At 35.8% G+C, this 27,042-nt stretch overlaps 2 protein-coding genes across 6 annotated transcripts in view; one reads left to right on the top strand and one right to left on the bottom strand.

The window, feature by feature from the left end:
- Nucleotides 1-27,042, bottom strand: part of Erich1 (glutamate-rich 1) — a gene marked incomplete at its 5' end in the record, with an annotated part of 52,793,804 nt that overhangs the window by 51,034,817 nt on the left and 1,731,945 nt on the right.
- The window catches only part of Spock3 (SPARC/osteonectin, cwcv and kazal like domains proteoglycan 3), a 426,710-nt gene that overhangs the window by 255,655 nt on the left and 144,013 nt on the right, over nt 1-27,042 (top strand). For all 6 annotated transcript variants that reach the window (XM_087588306.1, XM_087588307.1, XM_087588309.1 and 3 more), the window contains 1 exon segment: nt 20,483-20,606. In XM_087588306.1, the coding sequence (XP_087444432.1) occupies nt 20,483-20,606 (124 nt within the window).

Here is a 27,042-nt window from a genome sequence, read left to right as displayed (position 1 = left end):
TCATCATCATCCTTTTATGTCTAGATAGTTGAAGTTTTAACTTCAATGACGTCCACATTATCATGCCTCTACTGTGTCTAAAGAGTCAGAACCAAACCCACAATCATTGAGATACATGCTTTATGCATTTAACTCGAAGTTGATGTGTTTATTTCTTCACCTCTGTCTTCCATGCTGAGACAACTTGGTAAAAAGTAAAACTTTATAAAAAATATTTTTTATTGTTGCTCTTCCCACTTCACCCCCGTATTTGTGTGTGCATGTGTGTGTGCATGTGCGAGTGCGTGTGCCTGTGCGTGTGCGTGAGACTTGTGAATTAGTCTGTGTATTTCACATGGATGTGCCCCACTATCAGTTAGTACCAGCCCTCCAGTGTGTTCTCTTCCCATTTTATACTCTTGCTATCTATATCGAGGTGTTTTGTTTTCTTTCTGCACAATGTTAACATTAGTTTTAAATGTGAGCAGGATAGCTTGGAAGGATTTCTATCGGGGATAAAATGGAATCTATGGATCAATCTGTATAGAAATGCAGCTTGACAATATTTAGTTGCTTTGTGCTGGCTAGATGATAAGTCCTCACTCATTTACTTTTTCTTTGACTTCATTTATCAGATTTTATTCCTTTAATTTCATCATGTCAACCTGCAACTAACAGCCACATAAAAATGGCACCAGTAGATTATCAAGAAAAATTTCCACTAACTCTTTGGGTTTGAGGCCAATTAATATTCTAAAGAAAAAAAATCACTGAATTTCAGGTTGATAAATCCAACGCCTTCATCAGTAATAATTCCCGAGCAATGATTTATCCTCATGACACTAATCAAGGGGGTATTTTCGGTTGGTGTTGATTGTTTGAATTTCTAGTAGATAATTATATCCAAAGAAACAAGTAGTTTCATTTCTTCTATTCAAATGCAAAACTTTTATTTTATTTGATTATTCTTTTATATCAGCCAGGACTTTAAGGAAGATGCAGAAAAGGTCAAGTCTTATGGACATATACATGTTAAATTTTAATAACATATTTTCCAGAATTATAAAATAATATTGACCTTCCTAAAGATATGAATATTTGATTTGACAGCTTGTGAATACCAGCATGATATAGCTTCTGAGCGTTAGGTAGATGGTAACTTTATTACACTTTACCAGTCATTCACTTCTATTAGAGTTCTTTCTTATCCTTACTTATATTGGTTTTGGAATTTTTATTGTTGTACTCAACACAAATATCAAAAGAGTTAAGGAGAATTTTAATAATATACAAGAATATTTCACGGAAGATATCTAATTTTAGTAGCAATCATAGAAATGCATATTTAAATAACACACACAAACACACACATACACACACACATATATACTTTTTTTCAGAATAATACATTTTCTTTTAATATTAAGTAAATAGATCATTTGGCACTGAAATACAATTGGTAAGATTTTGCTTTGAACTTGTAGTATCAAGATATATATTAGATATATGGTTTTGGATAACAAGAAAAAACTTAGAGGTATCTATGCTAATAGGCACCAGAGTAAGGCATTTGTACTAAGGTTGATATTCCAGGCTTTTTGTTGATCATGAATTAAGGCACTATCTGTTTTCTATCCTATCCTGAAATTAGGGTATCATTGTCAAGGAGCAGGGCTGATGGAATGCTGATTAATAGTTCAGAAGTGACAGAGGCGTGCAGGCTAGGGGACTTCCGTTTTGCTAGCTGACCAGCTGATCATATTCTCTGGAACCACCTGTGGCTATGGAAAAATGTAGGCAGCTTTGGAGCTTTCTAGATGTGCTACTTGAGAACCCTTTCTGACACATCTAGCTTACATCAGTTTTTCTGCAAGTCCAGGGCAAGCTCATTTCAGTGTGAAGCATCTTGCAGTCTTCAGTTGATTGGGAGTCAGCTGGGACAGAGATAGACTCGGAACGGGAGATACAGTGAGGAAGCTTAGGGAAGCATCTTTATCTTGGGTATAAACTAGAAACTTCCAGGCCCGTGGTCCTGGTAGATGTGAGTGTGGAAATAGTCCAAAGATTAGGAACATAGAGAGAGAGAGAGAGAGAGAGAGAGAGAGAGAGAGAGAGAGAGAGAGAGAGAGAGAGAGAGAGAGAGACAACGAACACTTATTTCTTGGTTAAAAGCATGAACACTCCATCCCTCTGTCTAGAGCATTATGAGAAGCACTATTAAATCTGCCGTTAGAAGATAACCAAAGGAAAGTTAAATTTGGGGGCTTTTGACAACAATAATAGTAGTCACTTCTTTACCAGGGCTAAACTAATAGCTTAATTAGTTAATTAATTAATCAGACCTCTACTGCTTAATGTTAAAACTCGGAACTTTTGAAGTCTTAACAAAATGTAACACATCTTAATATACCAATAGCACACTGGGAAGGAAAGAAATCTGAAACATTTCTCATTTTCCACTTGCCTTAAATTGCTTCCTTATACCTTTAATGTCTTTCATTTGTATACCTTAAATCACTTTCTTAGACCCTCACAACTTACATTTTCATATCCTCAGGCATTTACCAACTACCTTTACATGAATTAATTTCTTAGGTCCTCACAATTTGCTTAACTTTTAAACCTTTTCTTTTTTTCCATTCAGTCATTTACTATGGAGATTCAAGTGGTAAGTTACTCAGAGCAGTCACAGCAAAGCAAGTTCCCTTAATAAAGGAAAAGGAAAAAGTGTTTTAATACCTGTTTTGTGAGTTTATTTCTTTGAGTGACTGTGAAGTCTGCCTTCCCTAACAGGACACCTAGCACCTCTAGAAGAATGCAAAAACTAATATTTACATAAGGAATGAACTGACCAGGCAGCTTTAGCTTTAAGGGAAAGAACTGCTGTGCTTGCTACTGTTAAAATGATAAAGCTATAAGTCTGCCCCCATTGTTGTCAGCAGCATCATCACCATCACCATCATCATCACTATCACCACCATCATCAGTGATCTGAGAAGGCTACATTAGGGCAAGAAATAAAATCCAAATGGTCTCTATATCAGTTGAAATGAAAGAGAGTTTCTTATTAGCTACATGGTTACACGAGGCTACCTCATGGTAATCTTGATGATTTCATTCAGAACAAAAACTGTCACACAGAACAGCATTAGCTTTTGGTAACCAGGCCTAGAAGGTCTGAGAAATTTTCCTCTGTTGGAGGAGCTTGGAAAAACTGACCTACTTTGCCAGGCACAGTAGGGCATTCAACTCAACAGAGTCTACTGTTTGGGAAGAGCTCTTGGGGAAGGTAAGGCATGGGCCGGTGCTTTGTCCAGAGATTAGTGGTAACACAATCCAGGTGGAGTCCTCTTTGTCCCATCTTCTCTGAAGACCTAACAGACATTTATATCATAAAACTGGTTTTGGTTAGAACTCTTTAAATGCTATCTATGTTCAGGAGATTTCTGGGATCTTCAGGAACAATGGACAGTTAGGTATACGTGATCTTAAACCAACTTTACTTCTTTTCTGTAACTTGCTTTAGGCTTCACCTTGAAAACATCCAGAAGGTTAAAGCTGGTCCCTTTAGGATGAACTACACTTGTAGCTTGACTACAAACAAGTCTGGGTATATTAAAGAATTTAATTATTTATAAGGTGACCATTAACTTACATGTCTTAATTATCTTTAACAGCTCAAAAGTTAGTGCCTTTTATATGATCAGGATTTTACAGTTTTATCCCTGTTAAAATTTAGTCTTAAATGTGAATTGAGTATATTGAAGGGACTATAACATCAAGATAATAAATAAAGCCATAAACACAGTCCACAGAGAGGCTAGAAACTTTACTTTTCAGTTTCTTTCTTGGTGTATCTTTACAAAATACCTTAATTACTTGTATGACTGCTTATCCAAATTCCTAAAGCTTAATGGAGTCAGCAAAGCCAAAGAGGCTAGACATATATCTTCATGTCGGCTGCTATTAAAATGAGTAGACCTGGCAATTTATAAATCTAATTCATTAAACATGTTCTTTCCCATCTAATTTTTTTAAAAAACTAGTGTTCAAATAAGTTAGCAAAGACATAAGTTAGATGTAAATTTTAAGCCTACTTATGATAATCTGAGTAGAACTTTATAATCTTAGGAATTTATTTTGTACCTTATAATATACTAGAAATATGCCTTATAAATGTCCCTTATTCACTATCAAACATATCTTGTTCCTTATCTAAAGGAGTTGAATCATGTATCTAGTATGCTGTAGCAAATTAAAATAACCTATGTGTTATTGTTAGGATTTTACTGCTATGAACAGACACTGTGACCAGGCAACTATTATAAGGACAACACTTAATTGGCGCTGGTTCATTGGTTCAGAAGTTCAGTCCATTATCATCAAGGCATGAGCATGGCAGCATCCAGGTAGACATGGTACAGGAGGTGCTGAGAGTTCTACATCTTTACCTGAAGGCTACTAGTGGAGGACTGACTCCCATGTAGCTAGGATCAGGGTCTTAAAGCCCACATCCACAGTGACACACCTACTCCAACACAGCCACTCCCTGGGCTAAGCATATACAAACAACTACACTATATATAGATTGTTTTTTAAGTGTGAACCTTTTTAAAATAAGTTTTAACGTAATTTTTTGTTATAGAATTTACAGATTTTGAAACCAAGCTCAGTGAACTTATAAATCCTAAGATAAGAGATATTTTTTTAAAAAGAGAGAATGAAGACCTTATAGAGATAATAGATTTTCAAAAGAAGATAGTAGAAAAGTTTAGAGATAAAAGAGTATTGGGATCATTTGCTTGTGAAGTCGGAGAAATTGTTGCAATTAAGAATGTCGAAATCAAGTATGCCATCTATGAATATTGAGCTATTCTGAGGAAAAGCCATTTGCTGAAAGATATCTAGGCTTTAATGAAATCTCTCAGTCCAAGGAGGGAAAGACAAAGGGACACACACACAGGAACACCATCATAGCATATGTTCCAATAAACTGCAAGAGAGAATCGAGACACAAAAGAGGACAGGTTGCTCTGACAGACAAGTATCACAAGAAGGAACTCTATCAGAGGAAATCATAGTTTCAGAAGGACACAGGGAAGACAAGAGGCTTAGCAGACAACTCCTACTGGGACATAAGGAAATTCCAGGAGTGAAATGAGAATGTATGGGGATAAAGAAAGGGTGTGGGGGGGCTGGGGATTTAGCTCAGTGGTAGAGCGATTGCTTAGGAAGCGCAAGGCCCTGGGTTCGGTCCCCAGCTCCGAAAAAAAGAACCAAAAAAAAAAAAAAAAAGAAAGGGTGTGGGGGTTTGTTGGGGAGAACTGAGAAACTTGTCAAATACTAATGTCCCAAATCACAGAGGAGAGGAGAAGCATCTCTTTCCACATAATGGAAGCGCCGTGGTATGAATGGAGACTCCTGGCGTACCAGTGTGGCTTTTACAGTAAAATGTGGCAAAGCAAGCAGCTCTAGGGTAACATTTTCCCAGTAGAAGAGGGGAAAGGCGTGTGTGTGTGTGTGTGTGTGTGTGAGAGAGAGAGAGAGAGAGAGAGAGAGAGAGAGAGAGAAAGAGAGAGAGAGAGAGAGAGACAGAGACAGAGACAGAGAGACAGAGAGAGACTTTCCATGTAAATGGGCAGCCAGGAGGGCATACAACTGTATAGAGTCTCAGTGGAGAAACATCTCAGTTGGAGTAAAGAAGCAGCTAAATAAACAAACTCTAGAATTTGGAATCAAACATAGTGGGTGGCAGAAGCTAGCAGAAACAAATGATCCATACATACCTTAGCAGAATCAAATCAGAGAAAAAAGTAACCAGCACAATTAGTGACTAATAAAAATATTGCTTGAAGTTAAAGACATGAAAATGAACAAATCACTCTTTCGGTATTAATAGCACCCATTCCATATAGTCAATGTCTGTAAATGACAACCTCCCCTGCCCCCTGGCTTCCAGCTACTTATGTGGCCTGATAAGAATCTATTTCCCACAGCCATTTCCTTTAGGACTTCCTACCACCCTTCCTCAGGTCTCGAATCAGTTGGGATTAAATGTATATCAAATACACTATCCATCTGCAGATGTCTAGGTCCAATTTCAAGATGATAAGCTACAATAAACAAAATAGTAGACTCCCCAAAAGAGCAGCAACCCCATAATGTTTGTTTCCAAGGAGTAGAAATTGGATGAATTTGAAGAAACAGGGTCCAAAAAAATGACCGTAAGAAACTCAAAACAAAACAAAACAAAAAAAGACCTTAATGATATTAGCCTTATAGAAGACATGGAAAACTATTGATTGACATTCAAGAAAACAAAACACAACATGTGATGGAATGATAACTATTCCAGACACAAATATTGTATTAAATAAAAGAAGAAGTATTGAGGAAACATAAACTAAACTGAAGCTATGAATGTGAGAAATTGCTGTCTAATAAAAATACAATGGAAAGTCTTCCAGCAGAATGGATCCCATGGAAGACAATGGAAGAGGGCTTGAAGACAAGCTAGAGGAATTCAGTAATTCAATTAAAAATGGTTTCTTTAAACTTGAATAGAATATACAGACAGTGTGAGACTAGTGCCAGAGAAGTGTTAGTGAACCCCAAAAGAAAAGACAGGAGCTGATCGATGCAATCACACCAGAAACACTATTTGAAATATCTCAGGCCCCTCAGCCCCCTGCCAACATTCAGGACATTTTTGATGTAGAGGAACCGTGAAAATATATCAGGGTAAGGTTTTATAGAAAGCAGCAAGCCAGTGGTGAGAGTTACTAACTTGACAAGCATCTAATTGGAGTGCTACTACGGCCTTTAGCATAAATGTCTGAGGCTGGGAGTCAAACCATAAACTTAACTTCTGTTTCCCTCTGCACTGATGAGTGTTAGGCAGGTATGGGATTGTTGGGGATTAACCTGGGAGGCAGATCTTGTTGGGGTTAGCCTTAAAATTGGAGCTAGGTTCAGGTTTTGTTGGGGGCTAACTTGGAAACTAATGTTAGGTACCAGCCTATTAGTTGAATTGAGTTCATGTTCTCTAAATTGAACTTTAGATTCTGAACTTTAGAGATTTGGTTTCAAAGGATAGCACATAAAGTCAAGTATAAGAATTACAGTCACAAAAACCAATTCCAGATCAAAAGCATGGAAGATATATAATATATAATCATGAATGGAAATTTTACAACTCTAGGGAAATGATGATAATACAAGAACAAGAAGAGTACAGAACACCAAATAGACAGGATGAGGAAAGAAACTTGTCATGCCATTTTGTAAAACACTAAATATACAAATCAAAGTATAATAAAAGCTATGTGAGAGAAAAACTAAGTCACAGATAAACTCAAGACATTGCATAACAGGAGATGACCTTTCAATGAAAACTGAAAATCCAAAAGTGTTTGGAGCAATGTGTGCTAAATTCTGAAGGAACAGTGTGGTCAAACCATATTATTTTATTACAGAAAAAGATCTGAAGGAAAAATAAAAATATCCTCAGTTAAAATTGGCTTCAGAAATCACTGACCAAAAATCCAGTTGTATATAGCATATTAAAAGGAACACTCTGGGGTTGGGGATTTAGCTCAGTGGTAGAGCGCTTGCCTAGCAAGCGCAAGGCCCTGGGTTCGGTCCCCAGCTCCGAAAAAAAGAAAAGAAAAAAAAAAAGGAACACTCTGGATTGAAAAGGAAAAGTAACCTGGAAAGGACAAGATGCTATGATAAAATCAAAGACGGTCATTAAAAAACAGGATAGTATTTATGCCAAGTATGAGTAAGAAAAAAAGTCCTTGATCCTCTTACACCTGTTGTCTTATTCCCTTCTCTTGGTGTCATTTCTCAATTCCTAACCCTCCTCTTCTATCCCAGTTCATTCTAGCACATGAACAATGGCAAGAAGTCTTACTTCATTTATAGTCAAGAAATAAATGAACAATTAGATTGTGTTAGTACAAAGAAAAATAAATCTATGGACATGAATAATTATTCTACCCTGGAACATGGACAAGTAACTCTTGTTAATAGATTTTTTGTTGCTGTTGTTATTGTTGTGACAAATATTTGAATTTGAGCAATTTATTTGGGAAATATTTATTTATTTACTTATTGGCTCGTATTTTTAGAGAACGCAATTCATGGTTACCTAGATTCATTCCTCAGGGTTTGACCAAAAGCAGACTATCAGGATGGAGAAGGTGTAAAATAGGAGGGATGCTTATAGCAGCTCTGGGACACAGGGAAGAGATCAGGCACTTCAAAGACAGCCTTTTGAAGTCATGCCCTAGGAGTGACCTTCTTCCTCTAACCTTGCCTGCTTTCTAGTATTATATGGAGTTATTAAGTCATCAATAGTTTAAACTATTCAATGAGATAGTGTCCTAAGGATCCAATATCTTCTTAGCATCAACAGTCAAGACAATCTGTCAAGAGATGTATTGGAAAACGCTTCATTACTCCAACATAACACAACCTGTCTGTTTCTAACAAATTCAAGCTACCTCACTTAGATAATACAGCAGTAAGATAAAAATATCAAGATAAGATAAGGCAGAGATCTTCTCTAAACTGGTCTACTCCAAATACTAGATAACCTAAGACTGAATTTTATCAAAACCAAAGTACAAATGAGTAAGAATCTGGCTCAAGAGCACTTTGACTTCCAAAGTTATTTAGGTTGAGATATTTAGTTGATCTTGACTTTAGTGTAGGAAAACATTTAGCCCCTTATAGACTGTTTTCTATGTCAGGTTAGTTTAAGCTTTGGGAGTCTCATTCTCTGGGGAATACTTATGTCCTGTTTTAATTTCCTCTTGTATAAGGTTTTTTATTTGTTTGTTTGCCTGCAACCTGACACTAAGCATGACAGGCCCACACCATCTCACCAACCTTCTCATTTGTGGGATTCTTAGTGAGGCAGCTGAAAACTCTTGAGTAACCTTTTTAAGGCTTCCAGGTGAATTTATACCACACAAACACACACATTCTCTGTCTCTGTCCCTGTCTCTTTGTCTCTCTTTCTCTCTGTCTCTCTGTCTCTCTCTGTCTCTCTCTCTGTCTCTGTGTCTTTCTCTCCCCCACCCTCTTACACACACACACACACACACACACACACACACACACACACACACATAGAGGGAGAGGGAGAGAGAGAGAGAAAGAGAGAGAGAGAGAAAGAGAGAGAGAGAAATATATAGAGACAGAAACAGGCAGAGACAGAGACAGACAGAGATTGACAGAGTTGATACAGAGAGATAGAGAGAGAGTCACACACACAGAAAGACAAACAGAGAGATGGAGAGATAAGAATATAGACAAACAATGGCACAGAAAGACGGTGGTATTTTAGCAAAGAAAAGTAATATGATCTGTTAGATTATATGAGTTTTACTGTCACAAAAGTGTCACCTAAGAAAAGAAAAAAAATGTGACATATCTGCAACGTTCTTAAAATAATTAAAGCATCACTGAAAATAAATCACTCTTTCTCTTATAGTTTGAATAGCAAAATTTTAATTTTCTGAATACTTGGTTCCTAAGATAATAATGAAAGTTATCTTAAAAATTCTGAGATTCAAGACAGAAAGGAGCTCTTGATTAATTGAGGCTTCTGAAGGAAATTATGTAAGATGCTTTGTCGTAATCCTTTAGGCTGTGTTTAAATAATTATTAGGCAAGCTAAAACAAATTTGAATTCAGAGCCAAGTATGTTATTTTTATTCTCTTTTAATTAACTAGCTTTTAATTTGAAAACTAATGGCATTCATTAAGGAATATTTATTAAAATTTTCCTGGAGGAGGGTAATATGAGGTATGAAACATTTCCTTCTTAGGTGGGTATATACTTAGGAAAGTGGACATGACCATTAATGTTTTAGCCAAAGGATCCTGTGTTTAATTACTTAACCCTCCCTTTTTTCTGCCTTGTTTTACTTTATTTTCCTTCATCCATTCTCTTATTTTTTCAATCAATGACTTTGTTTTTATTAGAATTTTGTACACAGTGGGATAAAGTTCTGGATTGTCATAAAATTAGTTAAGATATTGCATAGAGGAAAGAATGGTTTGAGAAAATAGTTTCCTTGGATGATTTTTCCTTCAGTCTCTGTTCTACAATTTGTCCCTGTATTTCCTCCCATCAGTATTTTGTTCTCCCTTCTAAGAAGGACCGAAGCATCCACATTTTGGTCTTCCTTCTTCTTGAGCTTCAGATGATCTGTCATCCCCAATGTAGGGGAATGCCAGGATGTTGAGGTGGGAGTGGATGGGTGGGAGTGGGGACATCCTCATAGAAGCAGGGGTAGAGGGTGGGGGAATGGGAGAGTGGGAAGAAGGGGATAACATATGAAGTGTAAATACATAAAACATCCAAGAAAAATAAAATTAAAAAAATAAAAATAAAATAAGAGTTTCCTTGGTAAAACACAGAAACAATCCAAGGGATAGTTCAGAGATTAAAGCTTATGGACCACAAACCCTTGGCACTTTATAATTATTTTTCTCATGGTAACCTTTGATGCCACAGAATCCATATTTTCTATTACCCACAGAAAATAACATCTAGTTATCTCAGTCATTCAGTTTTCTCTCAGTCACCACCACCTGAGGAACTATAAAAGAAACACAAATGAAATCAGCTTCGCAACCTCCATCCTCTGCTTTTAAGCCACAGAAAACAGAGTTGGAAGAGAAATGTCCTTGTTAGTGGTACTGTCATTATTTATCCATGAAGATGGTGTTTCAGACTCGACACAATTTTATGACAAATACATATCCTAGAAAATTCTAAAGGGGGGACTACGGAGATAACACAAATAATTTCTTAAAATATCTGTAAAATAATAGCTCAAATTAAAAACATCAAAGTAGTGCTAAAATTTACTGACAGTTGACTTGAGCATGAAGAGCACTGACTGGAACGGTTCTGGTAAAGGAAGCTGTTACTTATGGCCACAGTGCCCTTGTTATGCAGAACAGTGGCTCCTGATGGACTGTAGCAGTATCCCACAGTATCATAGTAGATCATGCATCCTTCTTTTAGATGTATAGGAGTTACCAAATGGAGTAGACAATCACCAAAGTTAAAAAAAAAGAGTGAAATTAAGAAATAAGTTTTAATTAAGGCGTCTTCTAACATAAGCTTTTTTCTTGGCATTGCTATGATCTGAGACAATTGATTTCACACTTTAATAATCTCTTTAAGGTCAATTTCAGAATGGCCCACAACTGTTCCACTGCTCAACTTCTGTGTCCAGTGAATATAATCTTACATGCTGTAAGAAAAAATATCACATAAAGTGACAAAATAAGAAATGTCTTGGGAGGCAAGTATATCTTGGATTGTCAGGGTCAGTGATAAAAGCTATCATATCAGTTCTTATCAAGCACTCAGAGGGAGTTTGACACGGACATAATAGGAAAAAAGTTACATTAAGATGAGACAGAGAAAAATTTCGTCCTAAACATTGGACTATACAAAGTTACATGAGCTAGAGGAAGCAATTGTCATATTGTCACCGGAGAACCCTGAGATGATGACTCTGCTCACACTTGGATTTCAGCTGTGAAATACTCTCAGATGTTATCTCCTGTAACTGTGGAGCCAAACTTACATTACTGCAAATAAAATGATTTTGTGAGTTTTCCCACCACCAGAGACCAAAAATGCATTCTCAAGAGTTCTAAGTCCTACTTTTGGGAGTGTGATCTCAGTTAAGGCAAGTGAAGAATATGATTGGACAAATTGCACAGATGTCAAAATGATATGGGTACTCCTGAGCGTGCTATGCTTACAGCCAATTTGTGTACAATTCCAGGCTGAGATTGCAGTGACACCTTACTGCTCAGATGATTTCTCCTGGCTTGTGTGGAGAGGCTCCATTGAGGAGGTTACACACATTTTTAATCTAGAAGAAAGTGACCTCTTCTTCTAGCAGCTTCATTATCACTAAATCCAGAACTAGGATACATGACAAAAGCATGAAGGGAGTAAATATGAGGTTCAGGGGTATATAGAAGTCAAAGAAATTCAGCTGAATATAATTTTGGTTAAATGGGAAGATAATCATATGAATAAAGATTTTATAACCGAGCTAATGGTATGCACAAATATAAGTTGCAAGCTGGCTACCTATGCCCCTGTATTAGATGCCCCTGTATGAGGGATAACTGTGCGATGTTTGCTTGAGGAGTCAGAATATGCTATGTAGAAAAAATGCAATAGCATTTGAACCTCAGAGATGAACAGTTAGTTTGTTCAGCTAAGTCTCTTGTAGAATCCCTTTTTTTCTTCTTTTTTTTTCTGAGCCTAGAAGCACTACACTCTACACATTTGTCCACATACAAAGTCTTACCTCTATGAATTCAATGATGTCCTTGTTCTGTTATATTTAATTTAAAAAATGAAGTGTTTACTCATAGGTGAGTGAAAAACTCCTATGAAATTTGCTTTGTAGTTTAGATGAAATTAATACCCATTGGTAGGTAAGAAATTATTGGAACAGTTGGTAATAAAACATGGATTAAATAGTATTTAAAAGGCTTTCTGATAACATTTGAGCTGTGGTACCAATGAGTAGGATATCGTTAAGGCAGATGTGCCTTAGCACTTCCTGCACTGAAGCAAGGCCACATCATAGAATATCTAACTGTTTCTTCAGGGCATATAATAAATACCATCCAGTGGTGATAAAATATTATGGGGGAAATTGTCCTACTCTGTTTAATCATATTAATTATTTTCAAGCTTGAGATATACTGCAGGTTTTATGTTCTTTATCCTTTGTACCACGGCATATATCAATAGAAATAAAAATGTGGTAGCTTCTCCAGTTTGCATCTGTTGAAGGTTCCATTTTCAATGAAGTAGCAAGAAAGGAGAAATAAATAATTATGACTTCTGTGAAGATACTACATGAAAGCAAAGCCATGTTTTTCTGCTCTGAACTTTGTCTGGCCTTTAATGACTGTTTTCTTAAATAAAATGCAGCAATTACCCAGTGCCTGCTTCTGCTAAAGCTGTCAGATCTGTTTCTTGAAAAGCAGCTAAAATATGTTCTTCTGTGTGTAAATATGAAAAAAATCAAAAGGATTTTTTACAATCAAGATACAGTTTGAAGTGTAAAATATGCTTTGAATGTTCCAATGGTATGCCTTTTTTACGTCTTTTGGAAATATAATACTGTTAATCAATTTCTTTGAGGTAAAGCTTTTTGTTGTGTTGTTTTTATTTTTGATTATCACATTGCATATCTGTCAACACTGTTTCAATTTCAGATACCCTCTTCTACTTGTAGAATCTCCTTTGTTGCTAAAAGTCACAGGTTTGTTGTTGTCAGGAGATGATAACTTGCTCACTACTGTCACTGCAGGATTATTTCAACATCAACTGTGAATGCAGTTAGTGTTTGAAGAAATCACTTTGCTAGGGAACGTTCACTATTTCAAGAAAACTGAGACGTTCATAATGTGTGTTTTAATACAAAAATTTAGACTTAGTGAAAAGTCTCATAGACTGAGATCTGATGCCCATATAAACATCAATCAAAATGAAAATGAGATAATTTTCTTAAGTTATTAAACATGCTTGCCCTACTATGAATCAAATAGAATATTTATCTTAAATTTTAAGTTTAGTTAGGAAGGCATTTTCTCTATACAATAGATGCTGATAATAGATTTTAAAAAAATAATTAATTTCATTTTATGCAATGGTTTACATGTATGCCCCTCTCTCTCTCTCTCTCTCTCTCTCTCTCTCTCTCTCTCTCTCTCTCTCTGTGTGTGTGTGTGTGTGTGTGTGTGTGTGTGTGTGTGAGTGTGTGTTTGTGTGTGTGGATATTCTATTCTAATAGAATAGGAGTTAAAAAGTTGTAAGCCAGTTGTATGGATGGTGGGAACCAAACTCTGATCCTCTGTAAGAGCACTATATGTTCTCAAGTACAGAGGCATCTCACCAACGCCAATGGAGGATGGTTTTAAAGTAGAATTTGAATATATTTTAAGCTCATCTTCACATTTCCTAAGGTAAAACTGATTTTTTATCAATACATCTTAGCGTGAGAGTAAATTACATGACATTTAAATTTTATATTAATATCTATGATAGGAATATTATAAATAGTAAATGACAAAGCAAAACATTTTATTTCAAACTTTTATTCATGAACATTAAAACCTTTAAAATACCTAACCTTGAATATTTCTCTCTCTGTAGTCTTATTATTTGTACATACCAAAATAATACAAGATTACACACACACACACATACACACACACAAACACACATACACACACATGTATATATATATGAGAGGGAGACAAAGACATAGTGAGACAGAGACACAGATAATACAGAAACATAGAGACAGAGAGAGACTTCCTTTAAATTTTAAAGATGTAATTATTATAATTATAATTTCCATTGTAATAATAATCATTTAGTAATTTCTTAAAAGACTAGAACTTTGTGCATGGTGATTAATTAAATGTTTGTCATACATATAATCATAATATTTCCACATATGATCTTCTGGAAATATATGTGTGTCCTGCCGCAGTCCATAATGGTTTCTCATAAATTTTGTCAACTTGATACAGTGTACATATGTGTATGAAGACAGAATCTCAGTAAAGGGAATGCTAACCTCAGACTAGCCTGTGAACCCAGGCATTTTGAGTATTTTGTTATAGGCAGGACAACACTCCTGTGGGTGGTGCCTTCTCTGGACAGACAGGCATTGACTACATAAGCCAGCCAAACAAGCCAGAGTTGCAATACAATGAACAGTGTTATTTTTAATTTCTCTAGAAGAATAAATCCTAACACACACACACACACACACACACACACACACACACACGTATTTTACTTACTTATCATGTATCTGCTGTGTTATAACAACTTTATTAATTTTTTTTCAAAAAGTAACTTTGCTAAAATTATTGTTTATACCAGTGTTCAAATTACTGACACAAAATACAGAGGTCATGCAAATGGTAGCTTCCATAGTTGCATGAAGTTTCATATAAGTATATCCAACTTTTACATAATTTTGTCATACCCTGTTTCACAATACATCGCACCATATAATGCTATCTGTCCCCTTACTAGACCTTTGACATAAAGTCATGAAGAGAGCCATGCTTTCGAAAGACATATAGCAGTCAAAAGGGAGTATGTTTTGTGATAAGTGTTTTCACTTAAACAATTTCTCTTCCTTTTGGCAGATTATAAATATACATATTATCATGAAAATAAAATGTTAGATCTATGTATTGAATGGGCAAGCAATACGTCAAGCTGCTCTTTCTTTAGAATTCACAGAAGAAAATATTCAAATGAATATTGACTTACCAGATTGTTACTGTCCCTTCTACAGTGGACTAAGAGTAATATAGTGTTGCTACGTTGAGAAATATGAAAATATACCTTTGAAATAATTAATTACAAATGTTTTTCTTTTAATGTTGGCATCTAATATAAACCCAGCATTTGTATTTGTATGTCTTCAGAACTGAGAATTCCCAAGTACTGAAATCTGACTCAAGAAAGTAGGTCTTAGAAAATATTTTTTTTCATTTGCTCTATCATGCATTACATTCTCTTGTAATATTTTACTGCATTGACACTGTTACAAATTGTTATGTGTTTCCTTGATCTCTTTCTTTCTCTTATCAAAACCATTCCTTTTTATTGTGAACATATTTTATCTACCCATGTTTACTAGCTACCATTCCATGACTAACACTAGCCACCATCAGATGACTTATGTTTCTAACTGAAACACTTCCAGCAATTTCTAGATCCTTTCAATTTTGTCCTCACCCCTTAAAGCTATATTTGTTTTACTTGGAAACCCTGTCAAATTCTAAAATGACACTGCATGGGAAGCATGTACTATTGTGTTTCTTGAGTAGTATTGTGTAAGTAATCATATTAAAACTTATAGCTTCTTGGACTGTTTAAGATGGAAAGAACCATGAGAATTAATGAATCCCAGGATTTTATAAGTGAACAAGCTAAGTCCCACGAAAGTTTCTGGAACTGGTCTCAAATGACTAAGGATGTAATCATATATGAAGCAAATCAATTTGAAATGAGATTTTTTTCAGTGTTAATCATCTTGAAAACATCCTCTTTCTGAAATTTATGTAAATCTTAAAATACCAATTTGTTGGTTCAAAGTACATTGTAAAATGCATATCACTCTTAGCTAAACAGAAAGCTAGGCAGACTGCGATTGAGTGTACAGAAGCAGCAATGAGAACCAGCACGGTTAGTAGACAAAAAAGATGATCATTGTGCTGTCATAGGAGGATCTTCCTGGTGACTTATACTAACCAAGCATTGGAGAACCGAGAAGACTGAGGTGAACATGAGAATTGATGCTATTTCACCTAACAAGTTTCTCTCTCCACCGGGTGTCCAGCTGCATGTGACAGGACTTCTTGTACTGTAACTCCCCATGCTATTTTTGATTTTGCAGCATATAGGCACTGGCATTGTTTAAGAACCCACTTAGTGTTTTCTGTAGTGAGAGTTAGAAAAGAAATTGCTAGAGGAAAAGACTTGTGATATCACATATTAACACTGAACACTTTATTTCCCTGGGTGCATAAACACATCCCTGCTCCTCTGGGAAAGAGATGTGCTTATGCAGAGACTTCCATGAGAAAGCAAATCAAATTTTAACCTCAAATTTCAAACACTTGGTTGAAAATTGCTTCCTTTAGCTGTAGACATCTCAGAGTTGGGGTTGGGAAAATACTTTTACATTTTTCAGAGTTTTACCCATCCTGACTTTGGTATTTCACAGAGCCCTTTCTGATAGGAACACTGTAAAAGCTGAGTACTAGTAAGGTGGCTCTGTGACTTGTGCTATCCACAGGTCTGAAGGCCAGAGTTTGAATCCAGAAGCCACATTGTAACAAAGAAAACTGATATATAGTAATTGTCCCTTAAGCTCTATATGTAGAAATGGGACAGTGGGTCATACACTTAAGCATGCACACACACACACACACACACACACACACACACACACACACACACACACAAAATTAGCAGATACTATTTAAAAATAACATCAACTTTATATTTACCTTCTGACATTAAAGGTCTTTTCTGTAGCTTGAGTATTGAGTCTAACATGTCTCCTAATGATTCCTCCAGATTGAATGCTTCACTTGTCGTTGCTATAGCTATTGTTGCCAGGAAACCATCCTGATTGCAGGAGTCAGCTTACTATTCTCAAACATGTCAACTTTTCCCTGTTGGACTTTCCAATGACTCCCATGACTTCAATTCTTTCTCAAAAATATAATGTTCTTTTTAAACAAGGCCTTCATGTATAATTAAAACTAAACAACAAAAGATAAACTCCACTCATATGTAATTGCATTTATATTTTTATATTACCTAAAATACCGATGTTAAGGCCTAGAAACGTTGAGTTATTGCAGCATCATCTCAATTCAGTTTCCTATCTCCGTAGAAAACACTGTAAATCGCCTTAATAGTGATAACTGTTTCTGATGCTGAACAATGCAGAATTACAAAATTTTAGAAGTATATGAAAGAATTCTGAGAGGATTGTGAATGGTGCACTGAGCTTAGTGCCTGTTGTACAAATATAAGTACCTATTTTTTTTTTCTGGCTGCCAGCACATATGATATCAAGATGTGTTTCCATGCACCTGTATTTCCATCACTTAATGCTATAGACAGGAGGGCCTCCGTGGTTTGGTGTCTAGGTACTCTATAACCATAATGCTAGGATATAGGTTCCGGTAGAAATTCTGTCTCAAAGACTATAAGATGAAACATTACCTTAATGCCAACTTCTAACTTCCAGGTGAACACACACAAAGATATTCACAGTTGAGCAGACATATAGACATATACACCCATAGAGGCATACATCTTTATATACCTATAAAGCTCACAAACACACAGGCATGCATCTTCACAGATAAATACATACATACAGACAGACTTGCACCTTCATGGTTAAACACACACACACACACACACACACACACACACACACACACGTATCTTCACAGGTGAGCAATCAAATACCCACACAATACACACAGAGAAGCATGTATCTTCAGAAGTGCACAAACATACTCACAGAAGGAGAGATCAGCACCTTCACAGGTAAACACATACACACATATTCACCTTCACACATGCACACACACACACACACACACAAATGCACACACACACACACAAACACACATACACACACAAACAGACACACAAACACACATACACACACAGAGAGAGAGAAAGAGAGAGAGAGAGAGAGAGAGAGAGAGAGAGAGAGAGAGATTCAGAGAGAGACTTAGAGAAGGCAAAATTATATTCCATGTTGTATAGTTCTACTACAGACTTGAAAAAGTGAAGCACTTCATAACACTAAAGACGTACTGTACAGAGTCTCCAATCTAGTCACCATGCAAACTGTACTTGGTGCCTATAATATTTAAGCCTTACTCAACTTTTGTCATTGATAAGGATTAGAACAGTGTGGTAGGGTTTCCAGACATTATTTTAGTTCCTGTCAGGAGCTCTATTACATTATTTTGTCAGAAATAGTGTGGTTTCTGGTAAATTCTGCAGCAAATAAGGTAATAATGTTGTCATTAAGTATAATTTATTTATCAGAAATTAATTTATTGTTGAATATGCCAATCTGTATGAGAAAGATTTATGGCAAGTAGGGGAAATAAGGAGGAAATGGAGGGGTAAAGATGTAGAAGAAGAAAGGAAATTAATGGAGAAGGGAGAGAGATGAGGAGGGGAGTAGACATGGCAGATATATAGGTAGAAGATAGACAGATAGACAGATGATTGATAGACAGATGATAGATAGATAGACATACAGACAGATAGATGATAGACAGACATACAGATGAGAGATGATAGACAGACAGATAAGAGATGATAGATGGATGATAGTTAGCTTTTACTGCTTAAGTTTCAGATATAAAACTTAATCTCTTCTCCTCTCATGGAACTATTCAGCTTGGTACCACACTTTGCAAGTGTGAGTTTTACAGAATAAAACTTTCAGAGAATAAACTTACTAAAATATATAAGATTATGAAAAAGAGTTCATGATTCTTCCCAGCATTTTGGCGTTTGTCATGCAGACATTGGATTATTCTCTGCGCAGAAAATCACAATGAACAAATATTGACTTCCTCTGAATTCTAAGTGTCTTTGTATAGATTCCCTATCACCTTTTCTCTTATTTCTTAGTCTTGCTCTGTTTCTGTGTAAATGAGAGGAATTGAGCAGTGTAACCAACAAGAGGAAAGAATCAGTGTGATGATTTTTAAAAAGAGAATGGATTTCCCAAGTTGCTTTAGATCAAAGACTAATGAACCCACTTTAAGGCACTTCCCAGCAATCAAATCGGGTTGTTGTCAATAAACCTACTAATTTGGCTCTTTAAACACTGGTAGATGCTATAAATTTCTGGGACTTTACAGCTGTTTCTTTTAAAAGTAAGCTCTACCCTTTTTGATAACCATTAAATCAGGTGTCCCTCCCCCCTTTCTCCAATCCTAAGGGAATAAATACAAGAGCAAGCTTGAAGAAGGTTCCAGAAACTGTAATGCTGTACTTCTAGCAAGTGTTGCTTCTAGGACATAAAACTCTTATCCCATGCTTATAAATTAATAAATAACCATAAGAAAATATAAACTACACTCTCTGTGACTATGACTAACTCAAAACGTCCAAGAAGTACAATCTTGCTTTTTTTTTTGAAGAACTTCAGAGGTCTGAGAAAAACAGGTATAGTCCTGTGAGCTCTGTGGCGGGGGTCTGGTTGGTTAATATTTTTGTTCTTTCTCTGGGGTTGTAAGCCCCTTTAGCTCCTCCAGTCCTTCCCCTAACTCCTCCTTTGGGGTCTCCATGCTCAGTCCAATGGCTGGCTGCAAGCATCTGCATCTGTATTTATCAGACTCTGGCAGAGCCTCTCAGGAGACCTCCAGATCATGCTCTTGTTAGCAAGCATTGCTTGGCATCAGCAAGGGTCTGAGTTTGGAGGCTGCATATGAGATGAATCCCCAGGTGGGCCAGGCTCTAGATGGTCTTGTCAGTCATCAGTGGGAGGAGAAGTCCTTCGTTCTGTGAAGACTTGATGCCTCAGCATAGGGGGATGCTAGGGCAGTGAGGCAGGAGTGGGTGGGTGGGTAGGGGAGCACCCTTGTGGAGGCAAGGGGGAGGGGATGGAATGGGGGTTTTCAGAGGGGAAACCAGGAAGGAGGATAACATTTGAAATGTAAATAAACAAAATAACTAATAAAAAAACAGATCAAGAAGAGCCAGCAATGTGCATACATTAGTGCATTCTAGATGAGATTATTGCTCCTGACAAGGTGGTTTTCTATAAATGCAATTTTAAAAATCAAATTCACTAAATATGATTTCTTTCTTTCTTTTTTTTTTCTTTCCTTTTTTCTCTTTTGCTGACAGTATGAAAGAAGTAGGAGGAAGCCATAAGCAATGGAGAGGTCTCCCGTCATCTACCTGTAAACAGTGCCCTATAGCCTATGCCAGCCCGGTCTGTGGTTCCGATGGGCATTCTTACTCTTCACAGGTGAGGACAGCTCTACTTACATAAAGAAATAAATCAGGCCTGTCGATCCATGTTGTGGTTTGAATATGAAGTGTCTGCAGAGGCTCATGATCCTTATCTGTTGTTACTGCTCTAGAAGGTTCTCAAGTCTTAGGAGATAGAGCCACCCGAAGGAATTGGGAATGTGATTAGAGATTTTATGTACCCTTCCTCCCTGAGGGTATACCTAAGGTAAACTGCTGTCTCAATGTGTTGACATGTCCCTCCACCTCCCCTCCACATCAATCACCCCATGATTTTCTGGCCTACTTCTCTTCATGAATTCCTCCCAAAGCAAATCTAGCTTGAAGTTTTATCAGATGTTTGGACACAGCCACACAATTACTGTAACTAATACAGTAATTAAATTAATTTATTCAGCCATCTCCCTACATGGTTCTTTTGTAATTTCTTTATTTACTTTCAAGTAACATTAATAATCTCACTGGTTAGGAATATAATTTGAATGACATTTATTTCTCCTACATGAAAATTATAGAAACATGAAATACTAGTGTGGTTATTAGCCTAAGCCTTTATATCTAAAAGCCAATGTTTCCTTCATTCTTTTCTGTGGCTAAATTCAGAAAAAGCATAAGTAGTACTTATTGTCATAACGGCAATAACAACTATAGTTTGTCACAAGCCTTAGCCTTATAAATAATCTTGTGCCGTGTCGCCTCTGTCATCTTATTTAAGTTTCCAAGAACACTTTGGAAGCACTGAGGTTCAGGAGGTAACAGTGATAAGGTTCTACACTTTTGATTATCATTAAGGCCAGATTTGGTAGCATTTATATTAATGTCCCTGGTTTTCTTCTATATTATTCCTACATCCTAGTCACTATGGTAGACCATTAAAAGAGTCAAAAGTGTTAAAGAACTTAGCTTACATGGGAAGTTGAGGTGTGTTTTTCTATTATGGAGGAAAGGGTTTATAACCTCATAATTGATTTAGGCAATAAAGTTAGGTAGTGCATATATAACTGTCATTGGGTCCTAAGAAGTCTCGTGGAGAAACTGCCATGTGTTTGTCTGCTGAAGTTTTAAGGTGGGATAAAGGTAGGCTTTATTGATATTATTGGTTCAGTGTATCTGGGTTCCTCTTAATATGATTTAGATTTCAGTGAATTGATTATGATATAGAGTCTGTATTTGACAATATTATGTAGAAGGTCATGGATAAAACCTAAGTGATTTATTAAAAACTCCATGATAATAGTAGGTAAATCACTATTATAACTTATGGAGGTACAGTGAATGGTACACATGTAAACATCCAAGCTGATAAAGACACATGGGAAGTAAACTTGAATCCTAAGTTTAATAATATTGATAGTTGAGTCATTTGAGTCAGCAGAAAATAGTGGATTTCAGCCGGCTAGCATAAATCCAACATTATAGTAGATAGGAGTATGCTTGCATCCAGGGAATCTTTGTCCATAACAAGGGCTATAGGAAGGCCATTACCTCATTCAAAAGATTTAAATTATAATGGTCTTATAGATGATCTGCCTTTAAGTAAGTTGGTTTCATAAGAAAACAAGTTACCATCAAGTTATTTCCACACATTTGAAGTTATATTGGAAGCCTTACTTGATAATATTTTAGTTATAAAGTAATTAAAAGCCATTCATTAAATGTTGTTTTTGCTTATTCTCTTTATAGTCCAGAACTTGCTATGAAATGTTGGCTTGCTAATACAGTGGTTTGGGTAGACTATAGTGTCAGTAAAATAAAACTAAAAACAATTTACATTTTTTTCTTTTTTCCTTTTATTGTAAATAGTTGTTCTCGTGGAATACATTCTGATTGCATTTTCCCTCCCCATTTTAATAGATATTTTAAAATTGTATTTGCATGAATATCAATTTCAGAGGATACTGGCATTTTATGTGAAAATATAAAATAATGAATTTTAAATGAATTTGGTCTTTAATTATCCTAAACCACTATCTTTCTGTGAATTGTAAGGGATATAATTATATATTGAGTGGCATTCTACCTCTGAACCATCCAGTGTTGAGTATTTGCACTGTGAACAGTGAGGCTGAGCTGCATAAAACATTAAAGAACTGAAATTCTTTAAGAACTAATGCTAAAGTGTTCTAGTGACTCACTCTAACAAATGAGTGATTGAAATGCAGAATTACTTTTATGAAGAAAAACATGAAACCTTGGGCTATCTACATACTATCTGAAGATAAAATAATTCAGAGGGAATGGCATGGTGTTTGTTCAGTTAATTAATATTCTAACATCTTCTAAGTAAAGGATGAAAATGGGTGAAGGTAGGAATATTGGGTCTTAGGCCAGCATCTCCAATCATAGACATGATAAGCAGAGAGTGAGTACTACTGCGTTAGAGCTTGAAGAACTTTCATGTGCGCACACCCTAGTCCTGTCACTTCGAAGTTTCCTTTGCAGATTATGTAAATAGTTTCCCTGTGTTGTTTATTGTGGTCATTTTAGCAAATAGAAATGGGATTGCAATGATGTTTCTATCACAAACTCTTGGGAGTAGCATGTCATTACACTGGGGCCAAGTTCTGGTGCCTGGATGGGATAGAAGAGTAGGTTTCACAAGGAATCGGATTGTAGATTTTAGGCAAATTATATAATCATGCCGTGATTCAAGACTGTATGACATGTTTGAACTAGAAAGAGTTCTTAGAGGTGAAGTGCCCTGGTTGTTTGTTTAGAGGACCTGGGTTTAATTTCTGCCATCCATATAGGGAGTTACAAACTTATGTAGCTCCCTTAAATCAAATTCCAGGGTATCTGAACCCTTTTCTAGTCCCCATCGTCCCAGTGGTGCACAGACATACACTCAGATTAAACACATATAGACATCAAAATAAAGCACAAATTATAAAAGTGATCATTTTGATTAATTACAATCTAATCATATTAACTGTAAGACCGGAGTTCAAACACTGAATAACGTCCTCCACAAAAAGTTTTAAAGTTGCACAAAATAAAATAAAATAAAATAAAAACCTGAAGGGACAGATAAGAGCAATTCAAATGTAGATTTATTTGAAAAATATTTGGAGCATATGTGATTTTCATAAAGCATATTACCAGACTGTTTCCTCCTTTTTGTTATCAAGAGAAGTAATTGACCTTTGCAGAAGTGTATTTAATCTTTTCTTTTTGAATATAAAGCTAATGCATTCTGAATTCATTAAAATTTAGTAATGCCAGAAGAAATCAAAATATCACTCCATCCAAACTTGACTGAGAGGTAATCTTTTTTGAAATTGACAGAAAAGATGAAGGTTTCTTCTTTACTCCAGGCAAAGTCTAATGTGATTTTTTTTTATTCTCTATCTTTGTAAACTAGGACTTATTCTCCAATACAACTTCCTTGTTAGGCCATGGATGTTAAATCCATCAGTTTATATAAACAGTGCTCTGCATTTGCTGTGAGAATAGATCAATAAACTATATTGATGATTTAGAACTGAGCAGGACATCAATAAAACGAATCCTATGGGGGCAACTTGGATGTCTGTAAGCTCTGTTCTATTATATGTAGAATTATCATACTTGAAAGTTGAAGTAAACAGGGGTGAATTTCTTAAGAATAGACATTGCAGTTAAAAGTGTGTGTGTGTGTGTGTGTGTGTGTGTGTGTGCCTGTAGAAAGAAACTAGAAACTTTATCTATTTCATCCTTCAACACTGAACTTCTGCTACAGAAATGCAGCAGAAATTGGCAAGTATGAGGCACAGTGAACGCACATGGGCTAACCAGGTGCATTTTGGGTATAGATATAAATGAGAAACATAATGGAATACATTCATACTGTTACCTTTGGATGTTTATGTTTATAAGTATATACATATGCGTATATAGGTGTGTGTGTGTATTAGTGTGTGCACACATATGTATATTCATATGTTATATGTGTATGTAGTATAGGTATAGGTATATATAAGCACTAAGATTAAAGATCCATTTTACTCTTTGTTGCCATGTGATGATATTCTCCTGAAGTAACAATATTAAAATTGTATATTTTATGCTTTCTTTGCTCTGTCTTCGCTTCAATGAGACATGCTGCACCTTTTAATTCTTAGTAAATCTAGTTAGTGGACACAGACTCTGAAACATAGAAAATTTGTGCTACCTAACAATAAGAAGTGATAAACAAATGTGTTGGTACATAATTTTATCTTCTTCCCGGAGTATATTTTGTTTAAGTTGAGACTGTTTTATGTTGAGAACAAATGTCAGAAAGGTATATGTGCTATTTCTTTTTGAACTGTTTTTGTTCAGTCTCAGCCTGACTTAAGATTTACATAGACAATCAAACAAACAAAAAAATACACAAGAAAATCAATGAAGAAGCACAAAAGTAGGAGAAGGACAGGTAAGACAAATAAGACTTGAGTGGGAGGAAAAGGCAGAAAAGGCAGGGCAACTAGGACATGTGAACATATAAAATCATTCTATTGTCTTAAAAGGAGTTCAGTAGAACATAGAGGACACTGATTTATCAGAACATGTTTTGTAAGATAACTGCTTATATTTGCAAGAAATTCTAATTGTAAAAATATTTTCTTCAAGTTATATTGATTTTTGTATCTAACACACCCTATGTTTCACTGTGAGGGACTTAAATTTTTTCAATTGAAATGGAGCAAAATAAATAAATAAATAAATAAAATGATAGATAGATAAAAAAATAAATTGAATGTGGCTGAGATCCAAATACCTTATAGAGTTCATCCAAACTGTGTTAGTATTATCTCATATACATTTATGTATTTAGATAGTAGGTGGTTGGAATAATAATGGAATAAGTTTAAGACATTTTGCCATTGATTAATAAAAGCCTTCTATTTTCACTAGTAGGTTAAAATATTTAACGTAAATTTCAGGTACTACATCTAGTAGTGTTTTATGGATCTCTCAGTTTTATATCTCTCTAATTATCTTCTATTTATATGCATAGATTAAATACCTGCTTTTATATTTTTTTATTCATGTCTTTTTTGTTGTCATTGTTGCCCTGTCTCTCAGGCTAAGCCTTACAGTCCAGTATTGCTTACACATTCATATTTAAATCACAATTAGGAGAAAACTGTTGAGTAATTTTTATCATTTTATATCTTTAGTTATATCAAGTTTATGTAATAAGGGGAAATTTCAAAAAATTCATAGAGTAGAATTATATTAAATTGGTATTCAGTAGCCATCATAGAGTAATGATATAGTTTATATAAAAGTTTTTCAGTGTATTGAAGACCATAATAGCAACCACAGTGTCTCTTGAATAATAAAACCATTGTTTCTAATATAAAAGGTTTGCGTAACAAAATCTCATAACATTTTATAAGTCACCAACTTTTTTCACAAAATTTTAGCACCTTGGTATAGCTTATACATCCTTCAGATTATTATAGTCACAATAGTAGTACTTGAGTTGTTAGGAATAGAAATTATACTTGAGATAGTGTTAAGTTCCACCTAGTGTGGAAATGTCTCCTTCTGGTTGCTATTGGATCACATGTAGAACTTCTCCAGCACCATGTCTGCCTGGATGCTGCCATGCTTCCTTCCATGATAATAACAGACTGAACCTCTGAAAATATATGCCAAGAAGATCATGTTCATGGAGACTCTATATCCTATCAAGTTGACAATCAAGACTCGTCAACACTTTCCATTTTCTATTTGTGCCCAAAGCTGACCCTGTGGTTCAGCTCTCTACATACTAATCCTGCCTGGATAGAGCTGGTGTCCCATGAGTGATGACACACCTAAAATCACAGGTGATCACAACTACTGATCTAATACCTGGCCCAAGTAGTACCCTCCTGGAGCCCACAGAACACAGGAACCTCAGAGCAGCAGGGGACAGGATCATTCCAGTTTCCATCTGTACCCTGGAATTGACCCTGAGCCATAGCTCTACTTACCCAAATCCTGACCAGAAAGAGCTGGTCTCCCAGGAATACTATCACACCTCAAATTACAGGCTCACAGGCTCTCAGGAGTCACAAGCTACAGTTAGAGACTTCAAAAGCAGCTAACATCAGAGATAACCAAATAGTAGGAGGCAAGCACAGGAACATAAGTAACAGAAACAAACATTATCTGACATCAGAACCCACTTCTCCCAATACAGCAAGTCCTGGATACAAAATCAAACTAGAAAGCAAGATTCAGATTTAAAATCACATCCCATGATGATGATAGAGGTCTTTAAGAAGGACATAAGTAACTCACGTAAAGAAATACAGGATAACACAGGCAAACAAGTAGAAGCCCTTAAAGAAGAAACACAAAAATCCCTTAAAGAAATACAGGAAAATACAACCATACAGGTGAAGTAATTGAACAAAACTATCCATGATCTAAAAATGGAAGTAGAAATAATAAAGAAATCACAAAGGAGACAAGATTGG

The sequence above is a fragment of the Rattus norvegicus genome, chromosome 16, assembly GCF_021556685.1.
Source record: "Rattus norvegicus strain SHRSP/BbbUtx chromosome 16, alternate assembly SHRSP_T2T, whole genome shotgun sequence".
Lineage (NCBI taxonomy): Eukaryota > Metazoa > Chordata > Mammalia > Rodentia > Muridae > Rattus > Rattus norvegicus.
Note: the sequence above shows the minus strand (reverse complement) of the source record. Positions and strands in the feature narration are given on the sequence as shown.